The 19,259-nt window shown below is 47.6% G+C and overlaps 1 protein-coding gene across 14 annotated transcripts in view; it reads left to right on the top strand.

The window, feature by feature from the left end:
• The window catches only part of AGAP1 (ArfGAP with GTPase domain, ankyrin repeat and PH domain 1), a 559,975-nt gene that overhangs the window by 480,166 nt on the left and 60,550 nt on the right, over positions 1-19,259 (top strand). For all 14 annotated transcript variants that reach the window (XM_044751550.2, XM_044751551.2, XM_070489343.1 and 11 more), the window contains 3 exons: positions 5,447-5,601; positions 8,918-9,008; positions 17,717-17,939. In XM_044751550.2, the coding sequence (XP_044607485.1) occupies positions 5,447-5,601; positions 8,918-9,008; positions 17,717-17,939 (469 nt within the window). The remainder of the gene's footprint in view (positions 1-5,446; positions 5,602-8,917; positions 9,009-17,716; positions 17,940-19,259) is intronic.

Genomic DNA, 19,259 nt, shown 5'->3' with positions numbered 1-19,259 from the left:
GAGCAATGTGTTCATTCTGAGCCAGAGCCAGTGAAACAGGCGAGGGCTGAAAGTAGAAGGAAATGGAGAGAAAGGTACAGATTGGGGGATATTGCTAAGCAATGTTATAACTGATTAGATGGCAGTGGGAAGAGGGAGAGGGTGGAATCTGGGTGATTTTGAAGTTTTATGACTAGAAATAGCATTGTAACCGTTAACAGAAATAGCAAAACTCAAAGAGGAGCATTTGACGATTATGGCAGATCTATTTTATGCATTTAAATTTGATGTGAGGACAAAATATTCAAAGAGTATCTGTGGGCATTTAAAAATTCCAAAATGATTGGGTTTTGGGTTCAGAAATACAGATTTGATGATTGACCACATGTATTGGAAGTGACTGTCTAAGGTTTGGAAGTAAATGAACACTTGGAGGTGGTGAGGGGGTCTGGAGGACCATAAACTAAACCTGGAATCTGCTTCCCTGATGAACACATGAAGAGGAGCCAGAGAGGAGAAAAAGAAGCAGTGGTTAAAAATCTAGAAAGAATACTATAGTTGAGCTTGGTAAACAGATGGCAAGTATGCCACATGCACCCTTCCTTGCCCTAGGGCAGACATTGCTATTTGATTGTGGCACTTATTCTCTTGAGAGCCTGGAGCCAGTCTTGGAATCCCCACCATGGGATCCCCACCAAAGGTCTCCCAGTTACAAAGGAGTTGAGAACTATCTTGTATCCCTCCCACAGTATCTCAGTTGAAAGGGCCCTAGTGGTCATCTTTGAGGTGCTGAGTTCCCTCCAGTCTCCCACTGAAAGGGCCACACAAGGCATTGAAGCCCAAGGGAGCAGAATCCAAAAGTTGGCTGCTCCACCTGTGGATAGCTCTGATGGGGAGAGAATCTCCCACCAGTGGAGTCCTCATCGGTTTTCTGTCTTGGGGACTCCTCAGGGCTCCCTAGAACAGGCATCACCCATCTTCTCTCAGAACTCATGAATCTCCATTGGGTGGTTCCTGGTGTCCTGCTCTTTTTGTGATGCTCCTGAGGTCCACCCTGGGTGATGGCACAGCACAGAAGGGTCCTGAACAGGAACAGAGCAGAACCACCTCCCCCTCAGTGTAGATGACACACTTGTGGCCTGCATTCTTACTGGCAGCCTTGTGCTGTAGATTAATTCTCTTTGGGATGGGTATTGACTGCAGCCGCTCAGCCTTTGCACGTTTGAAGCTGGTAAACAAAATCTCCGCCAAACCTCGCTTGCCTCTGGGATCCAAGGGAAGGAATTCCTAGCTGTCCGTGAGGCATTTCACCTTTCGAGTCATCACTGGCTCTGAAGTCCCCTTTTTAAACTCTGGGGTTGAAACCCTTGTTTATCTGTGGTCCTCCAACCGTCTGCCCTTTCAGAATTTGATAAGCAGACTTTATGTGCCCTCATCCAAGTCATCGATAAAAATGTTGGACAGGCAAGACTGAGCTCAAAGTCCCACGGTATGCCACTCCACACCTCCTTCCAGGTTCCAGTAATTAGTACCCTTTGGATGGACTCTTCCAGTGAGTTGTTCACCCATGGAACTCTACCCGCATCCCTTTTGTCCATCCTCATAAATGCCTGTTCACATCCAGGTGCATATTCAAGGTGATTGAGCAGCTCAGAGGACCAAGGGGGAAAGTCACAAGATGGTGGTCACAGTCAACAACGCCAGACACTCCAGAGAGAAAGGGGTCTGTGGGAAACCCGTGGGCCCTGGCTATCAGTTCACCTGTAATCGTATAAAGTGATGCTTCAGTAGAATAGACGAGGGGGACTTTGTTAGAGAAAAGAAAGTGGTTAAGGGGAGCATGCTCAGGTAACGTGAGCACTTTGAGAATGGTGGACGGGAAGGGGGATGGGAAGAGGCAATCGCTAGAGGATGGAGTGAGATCAAGGAATGTATCTGTGTGGAGTAGGGGTGAGTGTCCTGAGTGCAGGTCAAGAAGAAGGGGGTCATTGGGTTTGGAATAGAGTGAGGAAATCATTGCTGAATTCAGCTCCACAAGAAGGTAAGGGGACCAGGTAAAGGAAGCGGGGGGGTGGGGGGCAGAGAAGGACCATGAAGTGAAAGTCGAGACAGAAGTGTTTCGTGACGTAGAAGATATTAGGAAAGGAAACTTGCTTCCGGAAGAAGGAGAAGGTAGCTGGTGGAATTGATTTTTAAGAAGAGTGAGAGGCTGTAGAAGAGATGCTGTAGGGAGAGTACATTTGGAAATTTGTAAGAAATGAACTCTGATGTTCCTGCAAACACTTAAATATATTTGTTCCCTTAAGTAGATTTTGCATGGGTAGGTAAATTTCGTTTACATAGTTCATAGGGCAAAGCCAAACTATACTTTAGCAACTTAACTTGGAAGTTTTGTCTTTGCATGAGGTATTGAGAGTATTTTAGCAGAAGATGCCCAAACCAACTACTGCATTGGAACAAGACAAAAAATATCGATGTTTCTGTGGCACTGTATTCAGACCTCCACTGTTGTTTCCATCGCTCTGTATTTAACCCCAGAGTGTCTGTGTGTGCCTGTCCCTGTCATGTGGAGACGTTTGGAGAGCACAGACTGTCTCCTGCAAGCTGGAACCCTTGCACCCCCGAGGTGCCCCGCCCACCGGGGAGGAGCTGACGGCCGGCCGCAGCCGCTGAGCCTGGCCTCGGTGTAAAGCAAGTTAGCTTCTTTCCCTTTGGTTCCAGGGGATGTAGCTTATGATCCCGGCCAGAAATTTGAACAGGAAAGCTTTATGGCACGCCAGTTGTGCAGAAATTTAACTGGGAAGCTAATGATGGTAATTTTTTTTTGCTAAAAGGTCTAATACCTCCTGCTCAGAGGGAGCTTTTGTCTGTGCATTCCAGTTCCACAGATTGAGGAAGGATGAGCCTGTTCGGTAGATGTCCCAGGCTACAGTTGTCACCTTCTCCCCACGAATTACCAGATTTTCCCGGTGGCCTAACTGTGACTTATGTAGCTCTTTCTTGCCTTGCCTATTAGTTTACCAGGGTAGTTTTGCATAAAATGCGTAAATTTAGGGCACTATTCTGCAAGAATCAGTGTGGAAAAGGTTGTAATTCATAGTATTAGGACATAAAAGCCTGTGGATCAGGAAGCTGGGCCTTTTAAAATCCACAGATGTAGCATCTCAGCCAGTAATTACAAGGTGTAATTGCAGGTCAGCCGTGGGGAGACCTGTTTGAAAGTCACAGCTAATTTTTTAAATGAAAATCCCAACAAGTCTCATGAGTGTCCAGGGACATTACTGGGGTGGGGGTGAGGGATCTGCAGATGCCACTGCCCCCAGCCTTTCTCTCCCACCTCCCTTTTCCACAGCAAGTGGGGTGTTCTGCTTCTGCATAAACACAGGGGTCGTTTGTTTTCCGACTCAAGAGCCCGATAGATTGGGGTTCAATTTCAGATGACTGTCTCACTTTCAGAACTCTAATCACTAGCTCTCCAGACCTCAGGAACCCAAGAGATTCCGAGAACATGGGATACTAGCATAGTCTGGAAGACGCCTTCTGGAGGCTCCCGTGTCTCATGTTGAAGTCAGCTGCTCCTCTCCTTGCCCCCTTCAAAGAGCATCCCCGTGCAGCCCCTTGTCTGAGCTTTCCACACCTGCTCCAAATGAAGCCCAGCTTGGCCCTTTTCAGGGGATGGCCTGACTTACACTCAGTACCTGCACCCCAGCACTTTCCTGCTGCCCCCCAGTGCACCCTCGTTGCAGCTTTTAACATCTCCGCAGAGAATCACAGGCCTTTGGGAAGCTGGAGGAAGCGGTGGACCCTCTTGTCCCAGAAACGTCATTATGCTCGGTGAGGCTGGGCACGCTAATAGGAGAAGCCCTTCACCAGTGGTTTGGCAAACAAATGTGCCCGCCTTCCCTCCCTTTGGGCGCCCCTTGGAGCTGGTTCCACAGATTTAGGCCCCACTCGCCAGGAGGGTTAAATTTGAAAAGAGCAGCCATGCTGGTTTTACGCAGAACACAGTGCTGTTATTGCCAGAATATGTAAAGATTTCCCCCAAAAGTGTCATGGCCCTGTTTCCATGGCAGTTGGTGGTAGTTTAGGGAATCAGTTCCCCAGACCTGGCTGTGCGTTAAGAAGGACATGAGTCTCCCATTCCTGGGCCCTGTCCCCACGCGCCAGGGATCAATGGGGTCAGGTGGGAGGGGTCTCAGCCACAAGAGTGGGGGCTGCTTCTCTCCTGAGACGGAAGGGAAGGAGGAGAGGATGCTGGACATGGCTGTAGTTGCTTTGGAGACAAGCTGAGTGAGCATCCTTGTCTCAGAGGCTAAAGGGCTCCTGGTGAGGCAGGGCCTTGGGAGAGCCATCTAGAGAAGGGGTGGGGCCGCCTGGGCAGCACAGAGCCCAGCAGAGGTCAGGGGCTGGAGGTCAGGGACCGTGAGCATGGAAATTCAGAGGTTCATGCAGTGAATGTGAGTGAGCCAAGTGGCCATGTGCAGATGACTGAGATAATAACTAAAACAGTGGTGGGCCGGGTAGGTAGGTAGGTTGTCATCATTAATAACAATTGCTCACCAGGTGATTGTAACACAGCCAGTTCCCAGACTAGTGATTGGAAACTATGAATCAAATGAGGTGTTGTGCCTAGAAACTCAGCTCAGGATTTCCTCATGGTTATTTGTAGCTGATGATGCTATTTATATGTAGGGCCTCCTCTCTATTTTGTTTCTGTGGCAGGACCAGGGGGTAGATGACAATAGAGGACAAACCCCGACATTTATGGAGTGTCTCCCACGGTGCGGGCTCTGTGTTGGCCTGAGTTACTACACATCACTTAGCCAGTGGAAAACACTCTGAAGGAGGCGGCCCCTTCCCCCGTTGTAAGGTGAGGGAACCAGCCTTGGAGGAATCAAGAACCTGTCCGACAACCCCAATGTGGCAAGTGGTATAGCGAGATCTGAATACAAGTCCTGCTCTTCCCAATCCAGACACGTGCCCATGGTGGCCACAAAGTCTCTTCAAATCGCCTGTAATCCCCCCACCCTCCCAGTCTGTGCATCTCTGGATCTACACACTGACGCTTATAAGGAAATTAAAACTGTATCCCAAGATTAACAATATTAACTTAATTTTCTTCCCACAGATGTCGATGGTCAGCAGTAAGTTACAATGTGATTTTCTTAAGTTGCTTCATGCGTACCCAACCCAGAGACACTGACATCACACGCTGGTTTTCATTTTTCCTCATCCCCTGAGCATTGATTGAAACCTAGCTAAACCATGCTGGCTTTAGGAACCAAATCTTGAGTGTTTGGAGGTCTGCGGATTCAGATCTCCGCTGTGTAGCCGGCCAGTCCTGTGTGTGCCGCCAGCCCCATGCAGGCGCGATTGAACCCAAAGGCACTTTTATGACCAAGGACTGGCAGAGGGGCTGCGGTCTCATGAAAGCTAAACTCTTCATCCCCTCTACTCTGTGTTTCAGAACAAGAAGAAAACTTTGAGTTTATCATTGTGTCCCTCACTGGCCAGACGTGGCACTTTGAAGCCACCACATATGAGGAGCGAGATGCGTGGGTCCAAGCCATCGAGAGCCAGATCCTAGCCAGCTTACAGTCATGTGAGAGCAGCAAGAATAAGGTAAGACCCTTAACAGGCTGCCCCCCGAAATCAAGAGCTGCTGATCGTTAAAGGGAAATGGAGGCCGAGAGTGATGCCCAAGGGAGGGGAGAGCATCATATGATGTGTGTGATTGACAAGACCCAGTTATTCTTTCCTAGCAAAAAGCTAAGTAATTGAAAAGATAAAAAACACTTTGTGTCGATATGTATCATGTAAGGTGGATTAGTATCCTAGCTTAAGCACGTTTGTGTGGCAGACTATGCCATTTTAAATCTTCACTCTCTCAACTAATCCCAAAGAGAAAGCATTGACCTTTTATTGTAGATGATGGAATCTTTTGGACTCTTCTGGCTTATGTGGCCACATTTATTTTTGTTTTAGGCAGAATGCACTCAAGAAAAGAGATGCACTGTTCTGTTATCATAAATGCCCAAAATTCAAATCCATGTCAGGTTGGAAAACCGACTCTTGTTACAGACAGAAATGAAAAGTAGATGCCCGTATATGGGCATCCACAGACCTTAGGAAGGACACAATGTCATTTTCCAAACTGTGCTGATAAAACCTGATATATGCTTTATTCAATTAGACGTGATTCTTTTGCATTTTGCGTTTGTTTAGCTTGGGGGGAAAAACAAGACTTTAACCTGCGTTTTCTACATTACTGCCCAGTGATACTCCTTATGCAAAAGGCATTTTTCCCATTTTCCTTCTCCCATTAGAGATTCCTTCAAATTTAATATTTTAATGCTTAGATGTTTTTAACCCCTTCTCTGGAACCTTTTAGAGTCTTGGAGAGCATCTTGATTTTTCCAATTAAAATCAACTAGAAACTGAGAGAAAGGACATTGCCCACCAACCTGCAATTTCATTTGTAACCATTTAAAGAAATTTCTGCAAGTGATTTATGTTCCACTTTGTCATTAGAAAGAGAGTCTGTCTCTCAGAAAGATGGACTGTCTTATTTTATTACCCTCTTTAACCAGGGTAAACCAGACCACAGTCATTATTATTATAATGTAATTTGCTTCTCTTTTTTGAAGATGTTTTATACCCAAGGTGGAAAGAATCCCAGCCTTTCCTTTCTGAGCACCTTGGCTTAAGTGAGTCATGCAGCCACAGACGTGGCGCTCAAGCCAACACAGGATGCTCCCAGGCCTCCTTGTCAATGGGCATCGACAACACATGTCACCCATAAAGCATGGGAATTTAGTTTCTGAAAGGTGTGGGAGGGCACATGTGGCTGAGCAGACAAACGCATCTCCAAGTTTTATATAAAATCACAGTATCCCAAGTCAGACTCTGAATCCATGCCACATCATGCAGATTCCGGAAGATCTGGGAAAGCGTGGGCCTTTTCCCTTTCACACCCTTGCCAGACTCTCCCCAGCTCTTTATGAAAACAGACGGCATCGCCCCTGGGCCTGAGGCAAACACCAGCCTTAAAATGCTGCCCCTTGTCTCTCACTGGACATGTTCGCTCGCCAGCGGCCGCTTCCCCTGGGAGGAGGACTCGCTGAGCACTGAGGAAGGCAGGCTCACATCTGTTCACCTGGGCGTGTGCTGAACAGGAGAGAAAGTGTACAGCATGGAAATAATATCCACGAGGAGTAGCTTGAGGGGAAGATACAGACTCAGTTGAGAATGAGCTATAAGGAATTTTTGCTGCCTGTGGATAATTCAGAGTTGGTAGCTGGTGTGGATGTATGTATGCTTGCATATGTTGTAGAAATGGTACAGGCAGACAGACAGACACGTCCCTGTATATGTGTGCGTGCGCACACACACGCCAGATGCCAATATAAATTGTTAAACATACTTTGAATTCTCGGGTATCTAACCAAAGGGAATAAAACCCCAGTAATGCATTATGCTAATTAGACAGTAGCAATTAATCAATTATAATTTATTATTAGGTAGCAAGCGATAAATTGTTGCACTTCAGACAATTTTACATGGGATGGTTCAGTTTATGAAGAATTCGTATAAAAAATTCTAGTGTGTTGTGAGTGTCTTCTGAAATGTATTTGGCTTTAACCAGTATATTAGATGTATGCATCGAAAGCTTTAAAATAGTACGTATCCTTTCACCTAGCACTCCCCTACCTCCAGAAATTTATCCTCAGTAAATAGTCATGAATATGTGCAAAGATTTAGCAGTAAACATATTCTTTACAGCACTGTTTGTAATAGACTAGAGAAAAATTGGAGGCAACCTAAATGTCCATCACAGAAAACTTCATAAATAAGTTGTCATAAGTGGAATATTATGCAGCCATTTAAAATGATGCTGTTGGAGAACACGTGGTGGTGTGGAGAGAGAGCAATATGTCATTAGGCTGCAAAGGCAGTTTCCAAAGCAGTAAATAAATATATATGTATATATATGTGATGCTGGCTTTTTTTAAAGTACATGTATAGTCATGCATCGCTTAATAACAGTGGTACATTCTGAGAAACGCATCTTTAGGTGATTTCGTCATTGTGCGAACGTCACAGAGTGCACTTACACAAACCTAGATGGTAGAGCCTGCTATACACCTGGCTACATGGTACTGATCTTATGGGACCACCATCATATAGATGGTCCATCACTGACTGAAACATTGTTATGTGGCCCATGACCATATGCATGCAGATGTGCTTTCAAAGAAGGCTGGAAGAGTAGTATCCAAATGTGAATAAACTGAACTATGGGCGATCATGTCATAGTTTATAAATTTTTATGTTGTCCTTTTCCCCTTCTATATTTTTTTAACTTGCTTAGCGAAGATAATTAAGTATAAATTTAAGAATACATGCCCCCAGCTACACTCACACTCCTCCTTGTCCCCACACTGGCTAGTGACTTTCATGCCATAGCAACTGACATTGTCTTAAAGTGAAAAGTGCCTCTCCCAGGCCTGGAGTGGGGTGTGGACGTGGTGTCCTGATGAGCAGTCCTGAGACGTGTGTTAGGATGTTGATTCAGCCCTGACTCTTGGCTTATACACAGGTTATTTCTCTTTCTTTAATCTTCACACCGAGTAGACACATGACAGTAAAAGTATGTTAACCAATTACATTCTCCAGGGGGCAGTGGGTCTCATGTTCATCCACACATGATACAGAACTTACCTCTGTCCTCATTTCTGCTGGAGGCGTCCATCTGATAGATCTTACCATGTAATATTTCCTCACGGTGCATAGTGCATTCTCCATTGGGGTCATTGTCTGAAATCGCCCTCATCCTCTGTTTGCTCGCCATCTGTTTGATTTCCCCCTGACACTATTAGTAGAGATATAAATTTCTCGTTCTTACGTCTTGCATTTATGTGTCTTCCTGTATGCCCAGTCCCGACTGACGAGCCAGAGTGAGGCCATGGCCTTGCAGTCGATACGAAACATCCGGGGGAATTCCCACTGTGTGGACTGCGAGACACAGAGTAAGTGTGTGCGGGGAGAGGGGGCCTGGCCCTGGGCAGCAGGAGACCTGGGGCAGGGGTGGGGGAGCGAATTCTGACTAAGCCCGCGTGGCATTGAACCCACATCCACCGTTTGGCGTCGAGGTTTAGTATGTGACTTCATGGCTTTTAAGGAATTGAAATATTTCTCTTTGGATTTTATTTTAACACAATACCCTTCACATGAAAGCTCGCTGACACTGTTCTAAGTCCTGCCTAGGCCTCAGGCATCCCGGTGAGCAGCGGTCACACCGTGGGTGTGGGAGTGAAGGACTCGGCTGCATGCCCAGATTCTCTGCCGTATCCATGAATCGACTTTTTCCTTCATCACGATCATAGGCTTGTTTGCTTTTTCCATAAAAACGGAGTACAGTCAGTTCGTTCCTGCCTGGAGATTTCTGGGGTTTGTTTTTTTAATTTCAAAATTATGTGTTCTGGATTTTGCCATCAAGTGGTGTCTTTTTTTTTTTTTTTTTAAATCTTAAATTCCCTACACACTAAAGCATTTGAGTGAACTAACAGACATGGTAATTACCACTTCAAGCCTTGGAATAACCTGGTTTTCCTGCGTGCTCTGTTGTCCATAGGTACTGCTGTTTTCCCATTTCGTTGTTCACATCCTTGAGATTAAGGACTTTTCATTCTTGAGGTTCCAGCCCTTAGCACAGTGCTGGGCACGTTCTGTAATGTTTTCCAGTCATATTTGTTGCTGTTGTTAAAGTGTGTGTTTTTGGGGTTTTGGGGGATTTTGGTGGAAAAGATTTGCCCTGAGCTAATATCTGTTGCCAGTCTTCCTCATTTTTTTTTCCTCCCTAAAGCCCCAGTACACAGTTGTATATTCTAGCTGTAAGTCCTTCTGGTTCTTCCATGCGAGCTGCCACCACAGCATGGCTACTGACAGATGAGTGGTGCCGTTCTGCAGCTGGGAACAGAACCTGGGCTGCTGAAGCGGGGCACACTGAACTTTAGCAACTAGGCCATCAGGGCTGGCTTATTAAGGTGTTTTGAGGAGAAGGAAATCCGTTTGAAACAAGATAAAAGGCACTGGCAGCAGGCTGGGTGCTGCCTAGGAATCAAAGATGTGTGTGATGCAGTCCTGGTCACCCCAGAGCCTGAAACCTAGCGGGCCAGGCTGCACCCAGTAACCAGAAAACCCAGCACCATGGAGAAGGGCCACAAGGGGTCACACGGCAACTCAAAGCAGACTTCAAGCAGGAGTTGGCGTTTATGTGGGGCTCTGGGAATGGGTAGGCTCTGAGCTAGTGACTGAAGGAGTCATCGTGAGTCAAGGCTCTGGGTGCATTGAGGAAAAGGCCGCTGCTGCTCAGGTTGGAAGCTGGTTGGAGCCAAGAAGATGAGGGCGCTAAGTGGAGAATGTTAAAGTCTTTATCCTTCCTTGGTAAAAGGATGGAAATCGTTACAGAGTTTCAGAGCAGGCACGAGATTCTGAGCTGCGCCTGGGGAGACTGCCCAGGGGCTCCATCTCAGACAGATTGGAATAGAGAGGCAGAGTGAGGACGAGGCCAGCAAGTGGATTTTGGTCATCTGACCAGGAGGAAACGAGGCACTAACTCAGGGTGGTTGCGCTTTAAAGGGAAGGGCAGAGCCCCCTCGGAGAGACCACTCATTGGTAGGACAGGAAAGGGAGAGACCGAGAGGCCATGTCCACGGCCTCCGGGTGACAGAAGCGGTCTCTTCTTCAAGCATCTTGAGGTATGTCTTTAAAGTGTCTTCTTGGGTTTGAATTCTCCAATTTTACTTTCAAAACGTGTCGTGAAGTCAAGTTAGAGAAGAGAAGTAGTTATTTGAAGTATGTTTTTGTCAAAAAGTTTTTTAAAGTAAGGTCTTTAAAAGCACAAAATCTGAGAAATATTAGGAGAAACCTCCACGATTGCTTCCACCGTACATGTAAAGAGTCCTTTAAAAGGGACGATTCTGTCGCTCACACGCTTCGTGGTATATGCCAAATTGGAGGTCAGGAATCCTTTCTGAGAGTGGGCTTGGGCATGCGAGTGCCGAGGGTGGGGGAGGCTGTGGGACAAGCTTGTTCAGAGCAAGGCCACCTGAGCAAGAATTACAGGACAAAGGGAACGAGGAGAGGCCACGTTTGACAACTCTGGAGAAAAAAAGAGGGAACAAGCTTCCATTCCTTAAACGCTCCATCTCCATCAGGCCTGTGCCAAATCCTCGCATGCGTTGTCTTTTTTCATTCTTGTGACCCTGTCATGCTTGGTGCCACAGTGGGCCCCATTTATAGGGGAGGAAATGAAGAGTCTGAGGGTCAAGTTCTATATCCCAGGTCACAAAACTAGCAAGTCATGTAGCAGGATTCAAACCAAGCTCTTTGCCACCTGCTGTATTTTTTTAAGTCAAATACCCGGTTTGGGTGAAAGTGCTCAGAAGAACGATGAACTGTAAGACATCCGCAGGGCGGTTTGGCAATGTACATAAAGCCTTCAACAAGTGGGCGCCCCGCACCCCAGCTGTACACCTCTAGGAACCAAGCCTGTGGGAATGAGCGAAGGGCGCAGACATCTGGCTTCAAAGATGTTCATCACAGGGCTGTTTATAGAGTAGAAAATCAGAACATCCCAAATGTGGGAAACTTGACGAACTGTTCATGGGCTGATGTCTTCTCATCATGAAATAATAGGCAGCCTTAAAAAGTGATGTCCAGAATATATTCGTTGAGGTGGAGAAACATTACGATGCATTGCAAAATGAAATTATATAGGGCGATAAGTCGGGGAGAACCCAGCGAGTCTCTTCAGGTACTTAGGGGGAAAGAGCTGTAAGGATGCATTCCAGAGCGTTTCCCCAGGCATCTGAGCATTGGGGTCTTTGGTGATTTGGGTTGTCTCATTTTTCTATAGTGAGCATGTATGTCTTAGGAACTAGAGTATTGGGTGGTCCGTATTTCGGTGTGTGCAAGAACACAGAGAGGTCAAACGTTAGATGTAAGGAAAGGCTCTTGTTTTTGGGTGTTGAGAGGAAGAAAAGGAACCTGTCAAGAAGAGCTTGCAGCTTTCCACAAGGCCCAGATTTCTCCTCACAGCCTTTGGGCCTGGTGTCTGGCCCTGCCTGTGTCTCCTTGTCGCCTACTCTTGTCTTCCAAGCAGCACTCTGCAGTTTCTTCCAAGGAGTGTGCGGGACACCTCTGCAGCCCTCTTGAGCATCATGGCTAAAAGGTCATCAGGCATGCCCCAGGGTTAGGGGGTTCAGGTAGGAAGGGCAGGCCTGAGCCAAGGAGTGGCCTAGAGGGTGGGCCTGCCAGGCAATAGATGTGGCTGGGGCTTCTCTTGAAAGCCACTGCGATCTGGGCTTCCACATTCTGCTGCTGAAGCCCTACCTTGGGCAAGTGCCCCCCATGCTTTTTGTCACCGGTCCTTGGGAACCAAGCCCAGGGCCTCCCACTGGTATGTAGCCTGGGAGAGGTTTTGTTGTTCTTACTGATTAAGGGTTTTTTTGTTTTGCTTTGTTTTCTGTGGGTTTTTTTGTTTGTTTGTTTGTTTGTTTTGCTGAGGAAGACTGGCCCTGAGCTAACATCCATGCCCATCTTCCTCTACTTTACATGTGGGACACCTGCCACAGCATGGCTTGATGAGTTGGTACGTAGGTCTGAGTCCAGGATCCGAACCAGCGAACCCCAGGCCACCGAAGAGGAGTGCACGAACTTAACCGCTATGCCACGGGGCCGGACCTTGTTTGTATAGGTTTTTTTGGCAACAGCAAGAAAATAACTTTTTCGGGTCCTAGATAGCTTTGTCTCTTCTCCCCTGTAGCCATGTTGTGCTGTGTCTGTAGGTTCCTTTTACTTCCAGAAAACTCTTCTCAAACCACAGCCTGGAGGACCAGGTCCACATCTGCCCCACCGAGGCACATTCAGGACAGTCTCTGCTGTCAGTGACACCCTGCCCATGTGGAAGCGCGCCTCTCCGGGAGCCACTCAGAGCAGACCTGGCTGTGGGGTGCCCAATGGGCTGCAGAGCCCCTCGGCACAGCTCACCGGCTGAACCCCAGTATCACCCACAGGCTCTTGCAGAGCTGTGCTGAGGCTGAGGGGGTGGTCACAGAGAGCTGACTGTAACTCCGCTGTGGCCGGCCTGTTGGAACGGAAGCCGCGCACTGCTCCGCTTGGCATGTCCAGTCGGAGGTGATACTCACGGAGCGTTGATGGCCTCCGCAGTTCACATAGCTATCTGAGGGGCAGAATCCCCCCAGCCTCCATTCTCTTTGCATGGAGCTTTGGCAAAACCGTGCACGGTCCCCACTGGCCTGGCTCTTGACATAATTATGGGTCAGGTACTGACGACAACGTGAGTCACACACAGTTCAGGAGGCTGTCAGAGCGAGACAGCGTTCCTTGGCCGGCGAGAGGAGCGTCAGTGTTAAGACCGTGATACCCATCTCGGAACAGGGTCAAATTAGGGGAAATTGGTTACTCTGTAAAATGTAATGGGGCAGCTTGGAAATGAGAGCAAAGAGCACCACACTCGTGTTCTTCACAGCCGTGTAGGAGAGAAAATTGGCTGCAGCCTCAGTCTCCAACAGGAAAGGAACTGGCTAATAAATGAAGTATTACGACGTTAAGAATTATTCTTAGAGAAAGTGCTTATGTGTATTGTTAGGTGGACAAAAGTAAGAGAAAGTTTTGTTTGTGGTACATTTTATTTGTAGAAATACATACAAATAAAAAAGTGAGTTGACCACGATTGAGATGGGTGGTAGTTCCAAAGGTTTTCTTTCCTTGTTCTGTATAGTTTACACATTTCTTCAAATGAGCTTGTGTTATTTTTATACTTATAAAGGGGTTAAGTGAAGATTAAAGGGGGGTCGAGGGCATAGGCCCCTCCGTTGGCTTATTCCCCCGCTTGAGGACAAGGCCCCTGGCTTCACTGTCCCGTGTCCAGTGGTGGTGTGGGAGAAACCGTGGGCTCCGGGCACCGCATCTGCTTCTCTGGGCGGTTCCCCCTGGCTCGTGAACGCTTTCCCACCGGCTCAACTGTGTTGCCTCTGGGGAAGAAGAGGCTTGGGGATTTCCATGAGGCGTGGGATTTGGAGCTGCAGAAATGCCCCCCACCCGCCCGTGTTCTTGCTGAGGATGCTCCAGACCCCCAGAAGCCTGCTGGCTACATACCTGCCACATCCCAGAACACTGGTCTTCACCATCATCTACCTGTGGTCACTGGAACGCGTCCTGCGCGTGGATGTCATCCTTCAGGTCTGGCACCAGGGCAGAGTCTTGGAGCTGCTGAAGCTTGTAGGGGAGGAGGGCAGGGGTGGCAGTGGTCTGAGTTCTGAACAAGGGATCAGGGTCGTTGGGTTTCCGTGTCCATAGACAGCTCATGGAGAATGGCTGGGATGGTAGGGTGGGCATCAGAACCTAATAAGAGGTTCTTGGAGCAGTTCAGGTGAGCAAGAATAGGGCTCTATATGTACTTGGTAACAATGAGGACAGTGTGTGAAAGTATTAACCACAGCACTTGGTGATGGGAGGTGGGGACATAAAGGAGAGGGAGAAGTGGCGGGGGGAGCCACTTAAGGACATAAAGGAGGGGGGTATGGAGAGGGAAGATGAATTCAGTGTTGAATTTAGCTGGAAATACAACAGGCTCGGTGGCCTCGGGTGCTGTACTTGCTGGAACCTCTTGGGAGTTCTTGCATGACACGTGGGACCTATCCACACCTTGGATGCCAGCACGAGGTTACAAAGCTTGCACCGCTTTTTGGATCTGTTGTTTGAATTGAAGATCGGGTCCCCTGATATGGATCTGAGCATTCCCAGCAGATGGACCAACCGTCCTGGTGCCAAGTGCAGGTGGCATTGACTAATTCCATTGTTATGCCCAGTGCTGCCCCCACGAGCCTCTCTCTTCGCTTCTCTTCTTACCCTGTCTGCTCCCACCCACTCCAGCTCTTCCTCTGCTCAGGAACCCCATGGCTTTCTAGTATGTCTGCCCCTCCCCGGCCACCCTGACCTTCCACTGTCCCCTTAAGCGTGTCCTCTGCTTTAGTCGAGCCAGTCTTTCATTCACCTGAAAACTGCAAGTGGAGGCAGATCCTGGGGAGGCAGTGTGCACTAAAAGATGCTCGTTCCACCAGGCTCCTGCCGCTCCACAGGGAAGGCGGTCATGAAACAAGGCATCGTGCATGTACAGGTCTCCGGTGGCAGCGCACAGGCTGCAGTGAGGCCTAGCAGGGGGTCTTCCTACAGCTGGGGGGAGGGGTCATCCCCCAGGAAGGAAGATTTCTGCTGAGACCAGCAGGATGAGGAGAAGTTGACCGGGCAAAGGGACATCATGCACAAAGAGGTCAGGGAACTGAAATGCTCCTGAGAGACAGAGGTGGGAATGGGGACCAGGTTCTGATCTTGCTGATAGGGCTTTTGAACTTGATCCCAATGGCAAATGGCAGCCACAGATGGGTTTTGAGTAGGAGCATGACGTGATTGGATTCGCCCTGTAGACCCCTGGCTGATATGTGGACAGTGGACTGCAGGGAAGAAGAAGGTGAAGTGGCAGGCAGGAGGCTGATGCATCCCTGCTGTGATGGTGCCCTCGACCAGCGTGGGAGCAGTGGGGACAAGAAGAAGGCATTGGATTTGTGAGACTGAGGACTTGGCGATTGGCTGGGGAATGATGAAAGGATCGGGTTGGTTGCCAGGATCCTGGCTTGAATAACTAAGTGAATGCTGGTGCCATTTGCTGCCAGTGACAGGTCCCTGCAGAAGACCACGTTTGCAGGGTGAAACATGGACAGGGAGGTACCTGTGTGATATCCATAGAAATGTGCAATGGTAACTGCATGAAGCTCAAGAGAGAGGAGCAGGCAGGAGATATCTGTGGATGGTGGTGAGCGTTTGGGTCATAAGAGAAGCCATGGGTTGGGTTGAGTTTGCCTGGAAGAGGATATAGAATCAGAAGAGATGGCTGCAGGACCCCCTAAGGTAGGGAACAGATTCAGGAGGAAAAGTTGGGAAGGAAATCAAGACGCAACAACCAGATAAGTGGGGGAAAAAAATCCAAAGAGAGTCTTGACCAAAGAGGCATCCGGAGGCAGTATGGTAAGGAGGAGTATCAAGAAGTCGAGGGAAACGATGGCTGAGTAGGGTCCTTTGGATCTTGCCCATGGTGGTGGCTAGTGACTTTTGGCTGCCCTATTCCAGGGGAAAGGTGGGGATGGAGGCCAGGTTGCCAACAATTAGGAGGCGCAGAAGCAGAGGTGGCCGTTGTAGAAGTTGGGCTGTGAAGAAGAGTGGAGACACAGGTGAAAGCCAGAGGTGGAGGGGGTGTTGACTTTCCACCAACCGTCCACCACACCATGCTCTTCCCTAAACCCTGCGAGGCGCAGGCCAAACCTCCTCCATGCAGCCTTCCCATCTGTACCCACTATGGCTCACCTCTTCCTTCCCACGATACCTGTGTATTTATTGTTTTGACTGTGCTCTTCAGCATTTAATCTGCATTCCCTTTTTCCATTTATTTTTTTTAATTATTATTATTTGCAGCATATTTCCCTTCCTAACCAGAACGTCTCTGAGGTCACAGACCTCCCTTCTTGTGTATCACCCATGGTATCTCTCACCACCTTCCTGAGTGTATAGTGGATATTAAATAAATCGCTGGCTGACTTCCAATGAATTGGCATAAGCCCTTTCCTAATCATTTACTATTTATAGAATGATTCAAAATAAATATGATGTCAGCTACCTGTTATTTTATTGACTCGTTAAGTGTACCTGGAGGAAATATTGCTTATTCCTGGATGATTTAAGCCTTCCTTGCTTCTGTCGGTGGTTAAATCCATTGACTGTCAAGGTCAGCCCCATCTTCGCAAATCAGCTGTAGATTCTAGCATGAAGCCAGCCCCGGGCCTGAGTTCTCAGTCTTCTGATGATGTCAGCTAGTTTCACGCGGGGAGTGATCCAGCTCAGGGGTCCCAGTGCTGTTCTCTGAACTCATTCCTTGTCCTTGGTGCATGCAATAAAGCATGTTGCCGTTCATTCTGCGAGTCAGGGTTGATAGAGCTCGGTAATAACCTAACCAAAGGACCCTGCCCGCCATCTTGGCAGCAGTGAAGAATGGACAACTGGGCGTTGCTTCAGCGGTTACCCTTAAATAAGATCACTGAAAACCATATTTTTTTCATTGTAATGTGCCTTTCTTTCATCTTTGAAATTTGCAAACATCCCCATCATGTGACCAATGAAAACTTAGATGTGCCCTGGTTCCAAAGGTGGCTATGAGGGACATTATAGCCTTGAGAATTTTCTTCTCAAAGCATCCCTTCTCTTCCCCTCTATCAGCAGCCGTCCACAGTGGACACCAGGTCACTGATGATTTTTTTTTTCCATGTGCATCTCCCCTCTCAAGGGGAATGCTGCTGTTGAAGTATTGGAAAGCGCATCTTTCTGTCCAAGCCAACTTGCAATTATTTATTGTGTGGGAAATTCAAAGACTTTGACTAAAGCCAGATTTTTAAAAGTTGCCACCAACCTGTCAAATCTTTTCGAAACATCTAAAACAGTCCCGAGTTCCGGCCAAGGAGTGTTTTCAAGCCGTGCGATTCTAGGGAGGGACTACTGGATGTGATGTCTGACTGACTGGCCGCTTTGTTCCTCAGATCCTAAGGGCAGTGGGATGAGGGCTGATGGTCTGATTGCATGTGGCGCCCTGTTCCTCTTCCCACAGATCCCAACTGGGCCAGTTTGAACTTGGGAGCCCTCATGTGCATCGAGTGCTCAGGGATCCACCGGAATCTTGGCACCCACCTTTCTCGAGTCCGATCCCTGGACCTGGATGACTGGCCCATTGAGCTCATCAAGGTGATGTCGTCCATTGGGAACGAGCTGGCCAACAGCGTGTGGGAAGAGAGCAGCCAGGGGCGGACGAAGCCCTCGCTGGACTCCACAAGGTAGGGACTTGGGAAGGTGTGTGGCTCTGGGGCATCTTGCCAGCAGTTAGCCAACTGGGAGTGACCTGAATGACAGCCACAATTACGAAGTGCCCTGGCAACCTGTAGAATTGCTGATTAACCCGCCACAGAAATGTCTATATTTAAAATTACTCTTCAGCAGATGTGGATAATTCAAACTCCTTAATTTTTTATGTTTGTTTTTACACTTTGGGATTCCTCTCCTCCTCTTAGAAATGTGTTAGGCTTCTAACCTGATGAATGTACCACTTTAATTAATACGTTTCTAATAGCATAGACTGTGCTGTTAACACAAATTGTGAATTTTTGATTCTTCAATTTTGTTATTCTTATATCTTTGATGAGCATCTATTCAATCGGTTCCCCTCCCCCTACACCCACAAGAAGTGAGTTTATGACAGCAAAATATATTTTATTTTCCAAAATATATTTCTAACACATTTAATCAACCAAGTTTGGCACAGCGTATGGTGACTCCTCATTAATGTTAATTGTTATTCGGTGAAAAAAGCGCATTTATTTTGAGGCCATTTAGTTTCTCATTTTTCATTTACAGCTATTATAAACCGTTTTTGAGTATACATACATATTTAATATACCTAAGAGGTGATAAAATGGCAGGTCTTCTGAGAAAGCCTGTTTCGTAGAAGCAGAATGGACCGTTCCATCCCTGTGGTTGTCCTAAGGGAGAAGCTTCTAGGGGTTTGCCTCCTACATCTGCAGTAGGGGTGTGGGGTCGCTTACAGTATTCCCTTCTCGGGTGTGGGAAGAGTCGAGGGGAGAGAGGATGCCTCCCATCATTAGCGCTTTTGAAATCTCTCTGACTTGTCTTGCTGGCGATCAGACAACACAAGCGCACGTGGCCATCTATGGTTGCGCCACGTGTGAGCGGTAAGAAATCGGTTTCCGCCACTAAGCCATGATAACATGCAAAGTGTTGGTGGACTTTATTTCCTTAACGCTGAAAAATGAATTTGTGGTGCCACCTTCGGTTTGCTGTAGAGAGTGAAGCTGGTGTGTTATTAACCCTGCTGTTCACATTAGGTGTTCTGTGGGGAGGGGAGGGAGCCGGAACGGGGCGCAGAGTCTATTTGTTTAGAATTGCATGGGTTTGCTGCGTGAGCTCTTTATATGTGACTTATACCATGTCATGTAAATGTGGGCAACTTCCTTACAGACCGAAGAAATGATACGCTTTTTAAAATTATTTACCTTGATTTGTCTAACACTAACACAGAAATCAGCTGAGTCATCAACTAGGAGCGTTCTTAAAAGATTCGTTCTTGTTTGAATATTTAT

Source organism: Equus asinus, chromosome 19 (genome assembly GCF_041296235.1).
Source record: "Equus asinus isolate D_3611 breed Donkey chromosome 19, EquAss-T2T_v2, whole genome shotgun sequence".
In the NCBI taxonomy this organism is placed as follows: Eukaryota; Metazoa; Chordata; class Mammalia; order Perissodactyla; family Equidae; genus Equus; species Equus asinus.
The sequence above is the reverse complement of the archived record's forward strand: the minus strand, read 5'-3'. Positions and strand labels throughout refer to the sequence as shown.